Source organism: Monodon monoceros, unplaced genomic scaffold, assembly GCF_005190385.1.
Source record: "Monodon monoceros isolate NGI ecotype Baffin Bay Population unplaced genomic scaffold, NGI_Narwhal_1 Super_Scaffold_6, whole genome shotgun sequence".
In the NCBI taxonomy this organism is placed as follows: domain Eukaryota; kingdom Metazoa; phylum Chordata; class Mammalia; order Artiodactyla; family Monodontidae; genus Monodon; species Monodon monoceros.
Window position 1 is genome coordinate 60519155 of NW_021703783.1, and position 20291 is coordinate 60539445.

At 36.3% G+C, this 20291-nt stretch overlaps 1 protein-coding gene across 3 annotated transcripts in view; it reads left to right on the top strand.

Annotated features, from left to right (window-relative positions):
• Nucleotides 1-20291, top strand: part of NAV3 (neuron navigator 3) — a 363427-nt gene that overhangs the window by 163783 nt on the left and 179353 nt on the right. For all 3 annotated transcript variants that reach the window (XM_029206422.1, XM_029206421.1, XM_029206423.1), the window contains exons 6-8: nt 990-1058; nt 4215-4354; nt 14752-15778. In XM_029206422.1, the coding sequence (XP_029062255.1) occupies nt 990-1058; nt 4215-4354; nt 14752-15778 (1236 nt within the window). The remainder of the gene's footprint in view (nt 1-989; nt 1059-4214; nt 4355-14751; nt 15779-20291) is intronic.

Genomic DNA, 20291 nt, shown 5'->3' on the forward strand with positions numbered 1-20291 from the left:
AACTGTGCATGTACAACAAATGTGTTCATGTAGAGTCATCACAATTCACCAGCAGAGTGATTCTCCACTCACACATCAACCCATGACCATCACAGCACGTGTGAACATGTTTAGGCCCACTGAGTCTTACTATAGCCTTCAGAACACTAATTTCAGAACCATTAGGTAATTCAGAAATCAGTTCAAGTTAAAGCACACATGTTCATTTCGTTTATAAAGTATCCACTGCTCTTCAAAACTTGGTTTCCATAATGCTTTTTGGTGTGTTTTCGACCAAAGATTGTGATTTAAAAAATCATTAAGAATTGTAGTTCAAGAATGCCCAGAAATTGTCATCAGCAGTTGTTCAGTCCATTTTTGAAGAATTTGACTCCATTTTAATCTCAATTTTTTGCATAGATCTTTCTCTAGAAAAACATCTTGTATTAATCACTTCCATAAAATATTCTATCCAGGACTAGAGATCAACAATAACTTACTACACAGAAACCAGATATTTTAATCTTTTGGCTTTCAAAATAGTATTTAGGTTAAAACAGCAGACTAGAAGAGTTTATAAAAGAAAATAATGACTCTCATTTCATACTCTTTTTTCCATTTGAATCTTTTTGAGAAAGAGATCTTGCTATGGTGTTAAGTCAAACTTTAGCTTTCCTGAAGTTTTCACTGTCATTTACAAAGGTTGAATTTTTTCTAAGATGGAATAATATTACTTTAAAAATATTAATATTGTCACACAACCATTTTTTAAAATTCATTGATGACACACTTATTAAGGGGTCCACAGCATTATTTATTTCATAATATGTTCATAATCAAAGGTCATGGTATATGTGTTACATTATCATAATTTTCTAATTTATTCTTTATACATGTTTGTACATGTTCTAATTGCATTTCATTAACTCATAGTTTTCTTGTAAGTTTGTACTTTCTTTCCATGTTCAAAGAATCTCTTTAATTCAATTTCTCTGTTTCTCCTCATACAGTCTGGCAGCCAGATATGCAACTCAGTCTAATCACAGTGGAATTGCAACCAGTCAAAAAAAGCCTACTAGGTCAGTTAATATCTCTAATTTATTGCTTGTTAGTGATAATAAAGTAAATGCCCAGTGATATTTTGTCCTATCATTCTAACTTTTTTCAAAAACTGACATACTTCTGGATGAAAAGCTTAGAGTACCGAAATCTTCGAAGTAGATTTCCATATGCCTTCTTGGGGGTGAGCATGTTTGTGTTAGATTATGAAATGGGTCTTGGGTTCTTCTAATTCGCAGTGCTATGACTGGGCTGAAGTCTAGGTTCTAGGCTTAGAGAAAGTCAAGGAAAAAAATTACTTTGAAGACCCCATTCTTTCCAGGCCACAAATCTGGAAGTAAAACAAGATTGTAAGTGCTTTTTGAAATGGGTATGCATTAATTATTGCACATTTGGAAGCAGAAGTGAGAAACATTGGCAGATTTTTGTGGGGAAGTTAGCACCAGCTCAGCCTGAACCATTCTTTTATCTTTAATCATTTAAATTTTTGCTTCTTTATATCATATGTGTTTTAAAGGCAGTCTATTATAATAAATGACAGTGCATTATATACTGTTTGGAAAATACTGGTATAGAAAAATGTGTGGAAAGTGATTTTTTTTTAATGTTAGGTTACTGGAGGCATGATGGTACAGCTAAGTGAAGCCACAGCAAATGTGTTTTGCCCCCCTGATTATTATGTGATTATATGTGCCATCTCACTCACTGGGGAAGTATCTCAGTGGTGGTTTACTAGTCACTACTCTAATAATGAATCATATTATGCAGTATTTGACCACAAGAACTACTTGTGATGCCTTAACTTGAGGTTATGTGCTTTTCCCCTTGCCTTGGTTTCCTAAGTTATGTTCATTTCCATAGTAATTAAACTGGTTCTGGAAAGGCAAATTAAAAGGGTATTTAATTAAAAATCAAAAGAAATGATATAAACTAGGATGCGCAAAGAACAGTGACCTGCCATGTTCAGTAAGCATTTTCTATTACTACTTCTAAGACTTAATGAATATAAAATATATTTTAAGTACTTCTTTGATTTAATAGAACATCTCCTTTTTGGCTTCATTCTCATTTCTCTTTTTACTTTGATGAATGATGTTGAGCTCTGGCTGACTGTCAAATTAGGGTAATGAGAAGAGCAAATGGATTTTTTAATTTGTTTTAATTTGTTCTTCTGAGAACTAAATGTCACTTGGCTTCATGGATCACAGTCAAGATCAAAATGCATTTTAATTGCTTTCTAGAAACAGGTCAAGTTTCATTGCAAGCAGGGCAAATTTTGTGACAAAATTTGTTTATAAATGTGAGTTTGGAATGAACTTTCTAAGTCTATGGCTGTGTCTACAGGACTAGTTCTCAGATTTATTACGATGGGACATTTGGCCAAATTAATTAGTTGAATTCCTTCTACATAGTGCAATCACTGGTACTCAAAATTCTTGGTGTCTGTGGTTATTGTGCTAGACTTACAAACCCTGTAGATCCATTTGAGTAAAAGTTAAATGCTGGAGTCATTTGGAAAAGATTCTAATCTTGTGCATGACACAACCTCTAATTAGCAAAATAGCTGAAGGAACTATTTATTAGCCATATGTATTTAAACTCCAAAATACAGTCAACATTTTGAAACTATTAACTATTCCAAGATATCAACATTTCTGGTCTTAAGCTGGCGTGTGTGTTTTCCTGATGTTCATTCCGTTTCGCAATACCTGTTACTATTATAAAATATTTATAGTATACATTTAAGAGTTTTATTTCCTGATAATCTATGGAAATAATGTGTCAAGTAGTATAATAAGGTGAGTTAAAATTTGAATATTGTAGCAACTGATTGTGAAATTGTGGTATGTTGGGTACCAATATAATAGATACAAACATTCTTTTATTTTAAACATTTTGTATAACAAGAAAAAATTATTTGCTACACTTATAAGTTATGGATTGTTTTTGTTATTTTTCTTTTCAGATAGAACTTATTAGAGCAGTACACAGTGACATTCACATGGTGGCAGCAAATACTAGCAAAGATGCTGGCAACCCTTAATATCATGTTTTTAAATATGTCTTAAGATGCCAATATTAATTCTTGATTTCCAGTTTTTCATTTATGCGGATTGAGTTTACTATACATACACAATATACATTAGTATTAGTATAAAATAAAATATAGTAATTGCATATTTTATGCACAGTTCTTGAAATAATTGATACCTGAAGTGTTAATATGGAAACTGTTTAAACAGTGAAATACATGGTCCAAACTGATGTTTAATTATAGTTCAAATAAAATAACTGCAGATGATTCCTCCTGTCAAACTTCCCCTAATTCTAATACAGTCTGCCTACATTTCCTCATGTCTTGTCCTTCATACACCACGAGCAGCTAAAGCTACTATCACTACAGGTGTATTTTAAATTGTCATTCTACTAGCATAGAGTTTTCTTCTAGATTTTCTTCTTCTGAGATCTGCATCCTTGTCGCATGGCCTGTGTGACCAGTTGGCCACACTTGTGAGATAACCAGCTAGAGTCTAGGTGCTTACTTTTGGCAAGAGAGTGAAAGTTTTTATGTGAGACAGATCAGTCAGATATGAACAAACTCACGACCTTGGTCTCCACACCGTGTTTTCGAGTAATTAACTAGCTTAGATGTTCAGTAAGCATTTGCTATTTGCAATTTGTATGTAACTTTATTCTTCTTTTTATTAATGTACAAGTTCATCTAAGATACAGCCACCTAAGATAAAAACAAATGTCCCGTATATTGAAAAGAACAAGTTAACAACAACTGCAGGCAGCTGGTTAATACCCTGAGAATATAATAGATTCTAGTTAAGTATTATTATTTCCCTTGCTTTTCATGTAATTGTTAGAGTACCTTTAAATCAAAGTTTTATTCATCAGGTGCGTATAGGCATGACTTTTTAGTTAAAATTACTTTATTTCCAATTGTCCTGCATTATTAATATACTTTGGAGGCAAATTACATCATATGAGCGAAGATTTTCCTGAAGATTTTCAAACCTTGTGTTTAGCTGTTTGTCGCTTAAGCCAACATTTTCTGCTGAATGTCATAAATTATGATTTTCCCATTAACTCTTCCCTGCTCAGAACCTCCTGTTCCCTATCTTTTTATAATGTACAATAATGATGTAATTTTTCTTGTACTATTTCAGACTTCCAGGTCCCTCTAGGGTGCCAGCTGCAGGCAGCAGCAGCAAGGTCCAGGGAGCCTCCAATTTAAATAGGAGAAGTCAGAGCTTTAACAGCATTGATAAAAACAAGCCTCCAAATTATGCAAATGGCAATGAAAAAGGTAAGTGTTCGCCCATTACATCATTAAGGCACAAGTGTAACATATGAGCCTAATAAATTACATGCTAAATCTAGTATTTAAGCAGTGTTACAGCACTTGGAATGGAAATGTTATCAGTGGACTTTCTTATATTGTCTAAGCGCCTCCTCCTGAATTCCAGCTTTCTTCAGGACCTTTCCTATCTGAAGAACACTTTAAGGAAATATAGTCATTTACATTAAAGTGGTTAGTGATTATCCCCAAGTATAAAATCTGTTTCTCAAAAAAAGTTCCTCCTGGATGCATGTAAATAGCATTTTCTTTTGTTTTCTCATGTTTTATGAGCACTGATCTTGAAATCATAAACCTATATGAAATGTTTTCAAATCCTTGGTTTTAGTTAACATTAAATGCCATACATGTTTGAGGAAGTTAAGGTTGGAGCATCAAAATTTAAGACATAATTATGAAGGGTACTTAGTCTTTGAGAGCAGCAGGACAGATAAATATTATGACCTTAGTTTTTCCTATAAGAGACAAATTATTCATGTTTGTTTTATTTTCTTGAACGAGTGTATGATAGAAATATCCAATCACACGTTGATCAGGAAGAAAGGACACAGTGGAAGTGTGTGTTAAAGGCAGATTATATATTAACTACTGTATGATACACAGTTCTCTCCAATGTGCACAGTGCGTATTTAAAGAGGTGCTGGCTTGATGCATATCCCTGTGGAGCTTGCATCCAAACGGTAGGATGTGTAATTTACATCTAAACCATGAGAAAATCAAGAACCTCTGCTGTTGGGAGCAGTGTGACCCTGTGAGGGACTAGGGCATGTTGCGGGATTTTGAGGTAGCATTTTCTAATCAATAAAACTTTAACTTCTCTGTGTAGTATTTAACTCTCCATGCAACAAGACATGAAATTCCAAAGTGACAAATACACTTAGTAGGACAGCTGGCAAATTTGGTTTGACTAATTGAACCAGGTAGAAACTTTTTGGCTCAGATTAGATCATTTCCAATTGTTTCATATGGATTATCTGATTAGACTTCTCTTACTCAGACATGAATTGACAGGAGTGATCTATGAATTATACACTTTCATGAAAATTTCCTACCCATTAAAACAAAATTGGACAGACTGTAAATCCCTGTAAGCAAAGCAGTGTATCTTGATCCCTGTAACATCCCCAGTTCTTGAGTTGAATGGAAAAAGAAGAAAATAGTATGTGTTTGGAAGTTAGGATTTTGTCTTTAAAATAAAGAATAAAACCTTTGATTGGAGAACCTAGAAATGTTACTGAAGACTTAACACTTCTCCTGGAGAGAAAGGGGACAAGAATTTCTTATCAGAAAAACATCTCCCTCATTTTGTGACTTTCCTAGAAAGCATCATACAAAGGCCTATATGTGCTATGAAATTCTAAGGGAAAATAAACATGTTTAGACATTAAGATATGCTGAGTGGACTGCTCAAGTGTCTGATTTTAGCTACATGATACTACAGTTGTATAAGAGTTTTGCAAAAAATGACTAATAACATAGGCAAAGAAACCTAGAAATGCTTTAGATGACCCAACGCTTTGATATCATAATGTATTTTTTGATCATGTGAAATAATTTTTGTGTTTCTGGTGTCTAAAAGTAAAAATCCAGAGGTAGCCAAGCATTCATATCTTTCCATAGCCATTCAGCCTCTCTTATGTATGTCTAGGAAGTAGTGCAAAATTAGAAAGTAGCAATATTTATAATAACCACAAGGTGGAGACAGATAACATACATTATGAGGTTTTTGACCATAAGCAGATTTCCTTAGGTCGGTATCGAGCAAAAGTTTTCATGGTGAATTAGCCATTACTTTTAATTCCAACAAAGTAAAATTCCAAAACATTTAAAGTGTATGATCTCACATTCACAAATATTTATAATATTATATATCAAATGTAGGCATTAAATGTCTGTAAACTGTCAATCATAATTAAAGCATAAATTGCATTATATAATACAGCCTTCTGGAATTTGTTTTGCATGCTATATGGCATTTTCTATTAATGTGGAATTACAACTTCATATCAGTATATCCAATATCATCTCTAAATTAATCATTGTGTCATGCTATTTTATATTTCCAAAATATTAGCTTAAATTATAGAGCAAACAAAACAAATATAAACATCACATATGAAGCAGTTTATAATTTATTCTTTAGACTATTTGAATGGTACATCTTTTTGGATAAGAATGTTTTATTTAACCTTTGACATGGAGATTTTTCATGTTAACGTAGCATATAAAAATATAAGATTCCATCTGATGACAGGTTGATCTCTGTGACAATATAGTTCATACATATCCTAGGCATGGCCAAATAAGGTGAAAATTAAACAAGAATTTTCAAAGGTTACAATATTATAATGACAGAATTCAGAAATTACTAACTTGAGTATTCTAATTGCCATTCCTTTTTAGTTATTAGGAAGTATAACAGTTAACTTTAATAAATTAAGATATGGGCTCCCCTGGTGGCACAGTGGTTGAGAGTCCGCCTGCCGATGTAGGGGACACGGGTTCGTGCCCTGGTCCGGGAAGATCCCACATGCCGCGGAGCGGCTGGGCCCGTGAGCCATGGCCGCTGAGCCTGCGCGTCCGGAGCCTGTGCTTCGCAATGGGAGAGGCCACAACAGTGAGAGGCCCGCGTACCGCAAAAAAAAAAAAAAAAATAAATTAAGATATTTTTACTCAAAAGAAATAATCACACTATCTGTAATGTGCTCCCTGAATGCTTCTAAGTGAAAATGTACTTTCTACTTTCTTTAAGAAGTCTTAAATGATGAGTTATATGAATCAATTGGGGAATCTCTAGAATTTGTAATAGATAGTAAAGGTTTATTCACAATTAAAACAATTTCACTTCCTTATTAAAAAACATACTGTTGAAAGCACAGTAGCTTCTCACATGTATGGGATGGTAAAAATAGCTTATTTACGAATTGTGTGGCTTATCTAATAAAGGGAAATCAGAAGAGAATCACAAACTGCACTTCAAAAGATACATCTAATACCATTTTAATAATAATCCAAAAAATAGTGTGCTCATTTCACCAAATGGATTAAAATATCGGTGAACCTGGCCATAGATTATCACTTGCAGGGAAGGCTGAAATAGAAATGTTAAAATAGAAAGCAATGCCACCCCACCATTCTGTTGAAATGGAATGTAGGAACAAATTTCTCAGAACAAATGGTGAAAGGAAGATAGTATATTGTTTGTAGAAAAGCATTTCTTTGGGGAGTCCAAGTTTCTTCCCTTGGTGACCTGACATGCAGAGACTGACAATGAATAATATGTTCTGACACTAGCATTTATCAGTTTGCCCATGCACCCTATGAGATTACTCTAGACAGATGTATGCTTTAAAGAAAAATCAAATATCTTTTCAGCGGAAATCAGGGATCTCGTGAAAAAAAAAATGCCCTGGTTCATTTGGGCACACACTTTATATGCCTGAAGCAAATTATCTTAAGAAATAATTCTTGTTTTGTAAAATCAACATGACAAATATGAAAAAGGCTTAACAGTTCAGTATTATTAGGAATGTAAATGTCCCTAGCTCTATTTGGAATTCACTTTCTGAATTATGATCTGTAACCACTTATTACTTGGCAGAGTTCCTTAACAGAGAGATGTTTTTCTCTGTTGCTAAGAAACATGCCACAGTACCAGAGGGCATGCTCCCATCTCTTTATTGTTTCTCCCATGTGATTCTTACATGGTACCTGTACATCTGTGGAAGAGGAGATTTCCTTTCTGTTCTCCTAGGTTCTAATGAAGTATCTTCTGGTGTGAAAGTGTTTTCTTTCATTTACACTCAACATAGATTTAGTATGATTGATATGGAGAATTTAGCAAAATTGAAATTGAACTTTTTAAAACTATAGGTTTAATGTGAATGTTGCATTAGTCGTGGAGTTTTGACAGCTAAAACATAATTATCTAGTTCTTAAGTACTTTTTTAATTACTCTGAAATTACTCTTAAGACCACAGAACTGAACTGTTTTATTTCCTTTTCAATGCAATGCAAATATGTTTTACTCATTATATCTCTTTATGGGTGATTTCATTATGTGTTCCACCATGACTTTTTGCTTTATTTCCTTAATAATTATATAAACCTATAATGACATAATTTCAAATTAATCTTGAGGATGTTTATGAGGTAACAATTAAGTACATAGGTCAAGTGATATGACTAAATAGACTTGGGCATATGTGTTGTTTACTTACGTATACATGCTTACATATTGAGGTGTACATGTATTTTATATGCCCATACATAAATTACATACTTTAAAAAAATCTGGCTGGTGAGTTAAAGCTTCCCTAAATTTTTCAATAGTCCACAAAGTGGCACTCTCACATTACTAATGGTACAATATATACATGTGCAGAATGGACAGTGCCCCTACAATCCCTGTAATAGCATTCCATGTTTCTGTTCATCATAAAATTGATGATTGAGGCATTTCACAAGCCATCATTTATGGGAGTGTGGTGAGGTAAACAAGGGGCCAGTTGGTAGCAGAACAACTGAAAACAAATTTGAATGCTATTTTTTTTAACTTTCGAAACGTTCAGTGTATTTTGGTATATTATTGTAAAATGAGAGTCTAAGTTAGTTATTTACCAAACTAATTGCCGTCACCACATTGATCAGTCATTTCCTTCCTTCCGTAATGATCTGTGATGCTGAAGTTGTGCTATAATTAGCAGGGACCATACATATCACTGAGCACCATGCCTGCTGTACAGTGAATACTTTAAAAAGAGTGGTGCCATTGTCATTTTTATTGTTGTTGCTACTTTCTGTGTTGTTACTTTGTGAACTGAAAGCTGGTTTGCTTCCATCCAAACAGTATACTACTCAGTGAGGAAGAAGAAATAAACAACTGAGGATGTTCCCTGGTCCTTTCTCAGGCTAGTAGCACCATTGGCCACATAGCACTAAGCTCGGAAGCTAACCTGCCAAATTTCCATGGAGAATCGTCTTTATCTAAACTTCCCATATGCCTGTTGTGACTGCCACATTTACCTCCGTGTATTAATTTTAGAACTAGATTGGCATTTTTCCCAGGTCATCAAAGTTATTTTTTTTTGCATATGAAATAACTAAAAATTAACTCTCTGAATTTAGATGTTTTCTAAGCAGGAATTAAAATCTATTCTTACATCAACTCAAAAGGATGGTGCCAGTAGGATGCCCCAGGAGATAGTATATAGGTAACTGAATAGTGAGTATCTTGTATCATGTTCTCCCCGTTTATATTCTGCTCATTGAGGAAGAAGGAACCCAAATTTCGGGGTGTTACCCAGTTGCCTTCACTGTTGTGACAAACGTGACTTTCTGGAGAACCGAACCGGCAGAATTTTTGGGTGGGCAAGCAAACATATGGAAAGAAGGGAGAGTCAAAAGCCTCCAAATTTTGTAGTCACATAAACCTAGGTTCCAATTTTGGTTTTGTCTTTTCTAAATTTTACTCTATGCATGATTTGGAGCAAGTTACTTTCTCTAAGCTTCAGTTTTCTCATTTATAACAAGAGAAATAATATGTATATTATAGATTATTATGAGTTTAAATAAGAGGCATATGGGTAGAAGCTCTAAATGTGATACCATGTATCAAAGTACTTGGGAAAAGTAAGCAGTTGATAAATAATATTATTTGGTTGTAATGGAATTGGTGGTGGTGGATGCGAGGTGGAAGAAGAAGGGGAGGAAAAGGAGAGGGAGTGGAAGAAACTTTCTCTTTGGAGGCTAGAGACAAGGAACCAGCTATAGGCAGAGAGGCCCTGCAAATGCAAGATACAAGTTTGTTGCAGGAATGCCCTTAAATATGTGCATTAGATACCTGTGCTTTTCCACCATACCCAGCTAACAGTTCATTTATAGTCAGAAGCTGAGTTAACAACACTCAGCAATGCATCAGTTGAGACCAGGCTACTTACTATTGAATATGTAAATCGCACAGATTGTGCCGACCCCCGCTCTGTCAGAGCTGCAGAGGCTGCCATTTCAGCAGCTGTTGTTCTGCACCCTTTCTTGTGAGGTGTCCAGAGAGACACTCATTATTCTAATGCTCTCCTGATGCACAGTGACTTATGATTTTCACTCCTCATGAAACCTGAAGCACCTCATTGCTGATTATAGAGAGGAGCTGGGCACAGATTGAGAGTTGAGTTCAGAGAAGTGTCTTCTATGTGTGTACTTATCTGAGAACGATTTTATAGCTTTTGCTGTGACCGTTGCTGTAGGCTGGATGTCGATGTCATAATTTGGAGTCCCTCCTGTCTCATTTTTGGGTGTGATGATGTTGAATTTCCTCTGTACTTGAACTGCGGTAGCAGTCTATCTAGCTAATGTCAGCACACTTACAGAGCATCCTGACTGGTCCTTTTCTGCCCTCTTCTCTCATCCTCACCAAAGCTCCCAGGCATACGGGGGTAGGAGTCCCCTGGCTTCTTAACCTAGTTGCAGAAACACAGAAGATACACACTGAGTATGTGGCGAAAATGATGAAATAAAGGACATTAGGAAAACCTCTTTTGTTTTTAGTGATCTCTCACCACAGATTGCCAAGCATCTGGGGGGAATGCAGAACTGACAAAGCTTCCAGAATTCCACAGAACGAAGAATATTAATGCTGCGCAGCTATGGAATATTTAATGAATTTAGCCAATTTGAACACTGTCATAAGAAATAACTCTTTAAAGCCAAACATGGTCTGTGACCAGCAGCGTTGGTATCATGTGGAAGGTTGTTAGGAATGCAGAATCTTGGGGCCTCCTGCAGATCTGCTGAAGCACAATGTAATGTACATTCAGTAGGATCCCCAGTGACTTAAGCACACATTAAAGTCTGAGACCGTTACGTTAACACTTAAAATGTCAGACATTCTACGATAATTATAGAGCTCGGGCTGTAGAATCACACATGTGGGATCAAATCCTAGCCACACCACACATTCCTCACTAGCTGTGCACCACTGAATGAGTTGTTTAGACCCTCAAAGCTTGGGTTTCCACAAGTGTGAATTAGAAATAGGAGCCCTTCCAAAAAAAGATAGGCAAAGTGATTATGAAATTGTCACACACACGAAAAAATAGGAGCCCTTCCCATCTCATCAGGCTGTTGTGAACACTAATGTGAGATAATATAGTTAAAGAATCTTCAATAAAATGCCAGTAGGCATTATTATATTTGTAATATTATTAATATTATTTTCATTATAGAATAAGAAATATTGCAAATAACTTTTGAGATCAGTGTAAGAAAGTGAAGATAAATTCAATATGAGGCCATTATGTTCCTCTTAACAATACTACAACAGACTATGATTTCATTTTGGGGGTACTTTATTTCTAACTCTGTGTCCCAATATACGTATGTACATTTTTTTTTATATAATTTATTTTATTTATTTTTGCTGTGTTGGGTCTTCATTTCTGTGTGAGGACTTTCTCTAGTTGTGGCAAGCGGGGGCGGCTCTTCATTGCGGTGCGCAGGCCTCTCATTATCGCGGCCTCCCTTGTTGCGGAGCACAGGCTCCAGACGCGCAGGCTCAGTAGTTGTGGCTCATGAGCCTAGTTGCTCCGCGGCATGTGGGCTCTTCCCAGACCAGGGCTCGAACCCGTGTCCCCTGCATTAACAGGCAGATTCTCAACCACTGTGCCACCAGGGAAGCCCCGTATGTACATATTTTTAAAATGTAAATAAATAGAATAAATTTTCACATAGTTTCGTATAAAAATTCTATATTACTCCTGCCTTGAATGCCTGCATATCTCCCTTAGCTCATCTGTCTTGATCTTATTTAATGTTGTACAGCCCTTTGTGCACTTCTGATCTCTACCATTTTCTTTCCCACCTCCTACTCGTTTAACGTTTAATATATGCCATTCATCTTCTGTGAGTCTGATTTCTTTCCTCTGACTAGATTGTAAGGTGTCTTGGGGAGTCTTGCACAGAATAGCCACTCAGTAAATATTAACAGATGTTATGCCTAGATTCAAGTCCTAGAGATTGTAGGAACTGAGTAGCATTGATTAATATTTCTGGAAATAGTAGAAAAATAGAGGCATATATGTTGGACAGAAATCTGCAAAACAGTAAGGTCACTGTGTGAAATGCACGGGCACGTACACAATTCACTGAGCTTGAGAAAATGCATCTTGTTTGGAGATGTTCTTAGTTTCCAGTTGAATCTAGGTAATCGAGAAATAAAGTCTACTTGACAATTCTATTAAAGGCATGAATTTGACATTCACTATTTTTTGTGTTTCTAGAGTCAAGGAATAATGTTATAACTGATAAGCCATTGAACTTCTTGTACATTTGAAAAATAGTATAACATAGTGGTTGACACAATTAACTTAGAATCCCAAGCTAAGTTCATTTCTCAGACTTGTCACTTACAAATTGTGTAACTTTGGCCAAGTTCTTTTACCTCTTTGTGCTTCAGTTTCTTCATGTGCAAATTGAGGGTAATAATGAAAATTTTATGCAGTTGTTGGAAGGACTGAGTTAATGTATTTCAAAAACTTAGTTTAGTGCCTGTCACACAGAAGGTGCTTTGTGTGTAATGTAGAACTATGCATTACAGGTGTGGTCTTTGCTTTCATGGACTGTATCAACGGTGCAGTAGAGGAAACAGGCAATCACAGTGAAGTTATCTACGTTTGTCTATACTATTGGCATTGTTAATATAAACTTCACAAATCTATTATATTGTTTTAGGCACACTTATTTTCTTTTAAAAAAACCTAACTCACACAAATATTTAATGAAGAATTTAACCTCTTTTCCTATCTCTAACTTTCTTTATTAACTTTTTAATGTAAACTTCTTCTGAAAAATGGGTAAGACAAGTACTCTATACCAATTGGCTTAATTACCTACTGTTTATCATGCATTTTGATACTGTTGGAAAAAACATTTAAAAGTGAAAGCATTGTAGTTTTAGATCTATGAATATTTAATGGTCTCCAATTCCTGAATATTATGAAAGGATTTATTAATATTTCCTTTGGACATTTCATCAAAAACAGCTTAGCATTTATTTGACAATATCTAGTATGTTAACAGTATCAACGTTGCCTCTTTTACATAAATATCTAATTTAATCATTTATCCATTGTTTTCTCCATTTCTCAGAAAAAAAAGAAAAAGAGGAGGGAAGAGGGAGGTATTTATGGTAGATGAAATTTAAGGTAAATGACATGACCAGAATTACATAGTTCTCCAGTGTCAACATTTATGCTGAGATCTCTTAACTCCAAGCTCAATTTTTTTTTTATTCTATACAGTGTTATAAAATCTCTTTTGGGTTTAGTCTTTCATGCTTAAAAATAAGAATTGTAATCAAGCATTAATCAGTGCTATAACAGTCGTATAGAAATTCATATCATAATGAGATTTCTCAGTGGAAAGTAAGTAAACACTAGTGCATTATAAGTACTTATATGACAATTGGCCTTATTTTCTTATAGCCCCCAAAAAGTAGCTTGATTTTTTTATTAGAATTTAAAGTTTGTTCAGATCCCTACAGGAACCTGCAGGTGCGGTAGTTAAGAGCACAGGCTTTGAAATCCGTTCAGGTCCAGGCTGGATGACTTCGGACAAGTTATGTAGAATTTTAAAAAATTATTTATAAAATTATTATTTGTAAGAATTATTTGTAAAATATCAATACATAGCTTGTAGGGTTGTTATAAGGATTATACATATTATGTATTACATATTATGTATTACACATTTTTTAGTATTACATATTTGTATTACATATTTTATATATTTCTTAGTAGATTATCTGACCCATGTAAACATCCCTTTCAATATTTATTTTGTACAAATAAAAACAATGTTAACAAAAAGCTAAATTATGATTCAAAAGCATATTTAATCAGATAAGAATAAGCTAGGCTCCCTGTAGGTTAAAGCAATCTCTCAGTATTCATTATTTTTATAAGGCAAGGTGGAATATCCATTCACTGCTATGAGCTACAGTAGTAGCTGGAAGAATACAGAGAATTGCTTAGGGGAGGGATAGTGTTGTATTCATCTATAGACCTCTGTGACCAGCAAAATTCATTTGGCTATGAATAATTTTAGAAGGGGAAAAAAGTGTTGTGTTTTTTTTTTTTCCCCAACATCACTGTCCTTCAGACACTGAATGTGTGATATCTGGTACAAAAACCACCACATTACAGAAGTGATTGATGCCACATAGCATGTGCGTTTCCAGTTCAGAGGAAGGAAACTTCCTTGTGCCTACAGTTAGAAATACTCAGTGGTGTGACATAAGTGATCAAAAACTAACCAGCCTTTTTAAAATGTTTCTTCTTAACCACGTCCAGATTCCTCCAAAGGACCTCAACCATCTTCAGGTGTGAGTGGCAGCACGCAGCCCCCCGGCGCTGCTGGGCAGCCCCCGGCCTCGGCCATCCCGTCCCCGAGCGCCAGCAAGCCGTGGCGCAGCAAGTCCATGAATGCCAAGCACAGCGCCACCTCCACCATGCTGACCGTGAAGCAGTCGAGCCCAGGCACCTCTCCCACACCATCTGCAGACAGACTGAAGCCCCCTGCCTCGGACGGGGGCAGAGCAGCTCCCTCGGGACAGAAATCCATGCTTGAGAAGTTCAAGCTGGTCAATGCCCGGACTGCTTTACGCCCCCTGCAGCCTCCCAGTTCAGGACCCAGTGATGGTGGGAAGGAGGACGATGCCTTTTCTGAATCTGGTGAAATGGAAGGCTTTAACAGCGGTCTAAATAGCGGCGGCTCAACAAATAGCAGCCCCAAAGTGTCACCGAAATTAGCCCCTCCAAAAGCTGGAAGCAAAAATCTCAGCAATAAAAAGTCTTTGCTACAGCCAAAGGAAAAAGAGGAAAAGAACAGGGACAGAAATAAAGTTTGCACTGAAAAACCAGTCAAGGACGAGAAAGATCAGGTGGCGGAGACGGCTCCAAAAAAGACCTCTAAAATTGCAAGCTTCATCCCAAAGGGCAGCAAGACGACAGCAGCCAAGAAGGAAAGCTTAATCCCCTCTTCCAGTGGGATTCCAAAACCGGGCTCAAAGGTGCCAACAGCAAAGCAAACTGTTTCACCGGGAAGCTCAACAAGCAAAGAGTCTGAAAAATTCAGGACTACCAAGGGAAGCCCTTCCCAGTCCTTCCCTAAGCCCGTAACGACTGAGAAAGCAAGCACATCCAACTGCCCTCCTCCCCTGGAAGGAAGGGAAGCTAGCCACGCCTCTCTGGCGGGTTCCTGTGCGGGGTCAGCGGCGCAAGGCAGTGGGCAGAGCGTGGGAAATGGTGCTGTCCAGCTCCCTCAGCAGCAGCAACACAGCCACCCAAATACTGCCACCGTGGCTCCATTCATTTATAGGTAAGGCGAGCGCCGTTGGTCCACAGCTGTAAACACTGACAGGTCTGCATACTCAGAGTATACATAATAAGGAAGGTTGCGGAGTCCTATTTCACATAGTCATTTTGGAACAGTGTTTCATTCTGGAGAGAGAGGCCTAGAATTAAAATTTTTAAAAGAAAGCCTCCCATATCCTCCAATCTATTAGTCCTCATCTCCTTCCCCTCCCCCCTCCCCTCCCCCCCCCACTCAAGAACCGAGGCCTTTGAAAGTTAACCTACTTGCCGTCAAAGGCAAAATAGAACCCAGATGTCATGACTTTTCCCCGTGTCTGTTACTTTTACTACTATTATTTCTATTATTAGTCTTTTAAAATAATTCTCATTTTTATAGAGTTTAGAGATATTTTTGTTTTCACCCATGAGAAAACGTAAACCATAATGGTTAAGGGGGCACGCTCTGGGACCAGGCAAATATAGACTTAATGCCCAGCTCTGCCACTTACCAGCTATATGCCTTTGGACAAAGAATTTAACATCTCTTAGTCTCATTTTCAGCTGTCAAATAGAAATAACAGTATCTACCTTGTAGAGTTGGGAAGAATAACAGGCATAATGCATGTAAGATGCTTATTGTATATTGTGGCACACTGTACATGTTTGTTAACTGTTGTCTATAAGGCGTTGCTTTCCCAACATAAAATTTATATTAATTTCCACAGCTAGGCCTGTTGTTTCCAGGCAAAAATAATAATCTATATAATTATTATATTTAATTTTATTAACTTTTTTGTTATATATTTATATTATTTTTCATTTATTAAAATACATAGCACAGGCTATATTTTAAGATATATATCCTACTAAACAGTTGTAGTGTAAACACATTTTGCCTGTTGTCTTGTGGTAAGTTTTACTCGATTAGGACTATGTCAGTGCTGCTGTGTCTCCATTTTTATCCACTGTCCTTTCAGTGAAGAGGTGGCTAGGGAGGAATAATGCCTGCAACTTTGGCAGGTGTACAGTTCCTCAACAGGAAAAACAGGATGTAGGATCTGCTGCAAATAGGAAAAGGTCAAGATTGTATAGTTTCAAATTTTATTAAATGTATTAAATATGTGAGTTTTTAAGTAAAGAAAATAATTATAATGATTTGTTTTCCCTCAGTGAAAAACCTAAGTGCTTTAAGTGATTTTTTCTGGGGCTTTATATACTCATCCACACAAATGTATAATTATTGAATTTCAGGTCTACCTCAAATAGCTACCTCATTTAAGGCTGCTATTCTGACTTCAATAGCAAAAATTCATTTAAAACCTTTGTATCTGCATCACATGGTGTTACCGAGCCCAAGCTTGCTCTGCTTGCCCCATGACAGGCCAATAAATCGGGAGATGAGTTGTTGGGGCAAGGAATAACGACTTTAATCAGAAAGCCAGCAGACCGAGAAGATGGCACCCTAGTCGCAAAAAAACATTTTCCCTCAGTCCGCATTCTCTGGGCTCTTTTTCTACAGAGAAGGGGGAGGGGGAGGGGCCCACTGCAGTGCCAGCCAATGGCTGAGTGGGACCACTAACAGTCAGTTGCTCATTGACAGTTGCTCACTAACGGTCGCTCGCTTGGGGGAGGGGCCCACTGCGGTGCCAGCCAAGGGCCGAGTGGGACCACAAACCGTCAGTTGCTCATTGACAGTTGCTCACTAACGGTCGCTCGCTTGGGGGAGGGGCCCGGTGCGAGGCCGACCAGTGGCTGAGGGAGACTGCTCTAGGTCGTGCCTGTCCCACCTGTATTACAATGGGAGTCTGCAGATCCTTCTAGCTCCAGAGACCCTATCTGACAAAGGAGAATTTCAGATGTCAAAATCATAATCCACGTTTCAAAAATATGAGAAAAAATTATAAACTTTAAAATATGTCATACTCAGCACACTTGTCACTCTCAAATGTATTCTGTAAGAACATCTGTCATTTCAAATCACCATGGATGAATTTCACAGGAAAGTATAAATCTAAGCAAAAAGAATATATCCACCAGTTTAGCAAGCTTCTTTCTATAAGTAGCAGCAAACTTCTTTGGTTGTTTGCAATAACATATCCAGTGGGTACAGATTTAGTGATTTTCATTTGGCAGTAACCTTTGCTATCAGAAAGAGGAAGCAGCACAGTTTAGAGGTTAAAGTGTGAATCAACCATGTGACTGCCAAATTCTCCAGCCTCTTTGAGTTTCTTTTTGCCCTGTTTAAAATGGAGATTATAAAAGTGAGGTAATATATATAGCCAAGTAGCTAGGATTACAGGCTGTAGAGTCCGTTTGCTCTACCGTGGTTCAGAAACTGCACCTTGTATTATTGAGACAATGGCCCCAAGAACCAGGTTGCCTGGGTTGGAATCGTGATGACACCATTTATTAGTCATGTGACTTTGTGTAATGCATTTAAAGACTTGAGACTCAATTTTTATAATCTGTAAAATGGAGATGATAATAATAGAAGCTTCCTCATAAGGCTGTTTTGAAGATTAAATGAGTTGATATTTATACAGTGTTCAGAACAGTACCTGCCACACAGTAAATGACCTTCCCCAGACTTCAGTTTCTAATTCTGTAAAGTGTGGTAGAAGAATACCTACCTAATTTGGTTGTTTTAAAGATTAAATAAGGCAATCTTGTATAAAGTCTTCAGCACAGAGCCAGATTCAGAATAAATTGCTTATAAATGTTAGTAATTATTTGTTTTATTATCAATAATATAAAGTAGTTGAAAATAAATAAAACCATCTAATAAGAAATGTCACATCATAGTCTACATATGAGGAAAAGGCTGCTTGGAGTCTTTTATAAATTCAGAATAATTTTATAAATGATAATATAAATGCTCTTAAGGTTGAGTAGTCAATATTCAAGTTTCTTAACTGTCAGTGAAAGAGATATCGTAGAGTCTTGTCATTTGGCTTATGTGACCCCTGATGTCCTTTCCACTCTGACTACTCCAACACCATTTAAGAATTTCTCTTGCAAAATCCCTGGCAGACTTTTCTGGAGGTGCTAATCATTTGATACAATAATAGTAATAATTTACTATTTTATAATGGTTTTTGTTGAGTGCTTACTTAGTACAAGTCTGTATTACAAAATTTATGTTCATTTTTTCATTTAAACTGTGTCATCAACCCATGACAAGGGAATGTTACCCCATTTTACAGAGATGAAGAAGCAGCAATTTCAAGGCAGAATAATGATAATCTTTTACAGTCACAGGCCTGGCAGGAGTTTGCCTTTGAATCCATATATGCCTGAGTCTGTAGTGTGCCCTCCTTTGCTTAGCAGTTCTTGCTGTATGTGTAGAAATAAGAGGTATTGTTACTAGGAAAATTCTGGCTGGGAAAATGTCAATAGCAGATTTGCAGATATCGCAATCAGAATTCATTTATATTGGGAAATAATTGCTTTTAAGTAGAATAACTTTAAAATACATATATTTACATATATGTATATAAATATATATATAAATACATATATTTATATGCTTCATAATACTCCTTCTTGCAAATTGAATGTTCAAAGTCCTATAAATATAACGTTGAGTTCTGGAAGTTAATGAATTTCATTTTAGTCCTACTTCCTGCACAGTGCAAGGATATTCTATATTAAGTTTTTATAACTCCTTTATCACTACTATGTGATAAAAGTAGTTTTGAATTGGGCATATCTTTATCCATTTAATGAGTGGATGTAACTAAAATCAAAGGTGAAAACTTTAAGAAGATTTTAACTCACTATAAGAAGTTCCCAATAAGTAGACCTGTGTGAATGGATTAGCCTGCCTTTTTTAAGTGCTGCGGGTGGCTACCGGAGATTGTTAAGAAGCAATACAGTGACCAGTTGCCATAGTTTAAGTTAAGGGAATTCACCAAATATCTTTTTTCTTTTATGTACTCATCACTCATTCTGCAAATACTATGTAATAAGAATTACAAAGAGTAAAAAAAAAAAAAATTATCTGCTCTCTGGGAACTCAGTTTTATTGGTGATAATGAAAAGAATTTAATCAAGAACTTAAAACATCACTGTTGTCATGGAAGTGTATGCAACAAATAAGGTAGAAGAGTTTTCCTGAATCTTACATGAGGGTGGAGTCAGTGTATGCATTACAGAAGAGGTAAGAGAAGAGATGAGACTTAAAGGATGAGTTAGAATTTGTCAGGTGGAAGGAGGAATGTTATGGCATCATCCAAATTTGACATTCTACAATTTTACAATCCAAGAATGTTGGAAAAAATAACAGGCAAGTTACTCAGTGCTATGCAAAATGCTAGTAACTAAAACTGCTAAAGACTAGAGGTTAGAATTCATGATTACTTGAATGGGAGACTAGGAAGAAAATTTGGAATGAATCCATACTTTGTTCTTCTCTTCGCTCACTCCCTCCCAACACATCTTATTTTCAGCTAGTCCTATTGGCTCTTGCTGCAAAACATACCCTCAGTTGGGCATTTCTTTCCATTTCCACCCTGCCTTCCCGTGATCAGGGCACCACC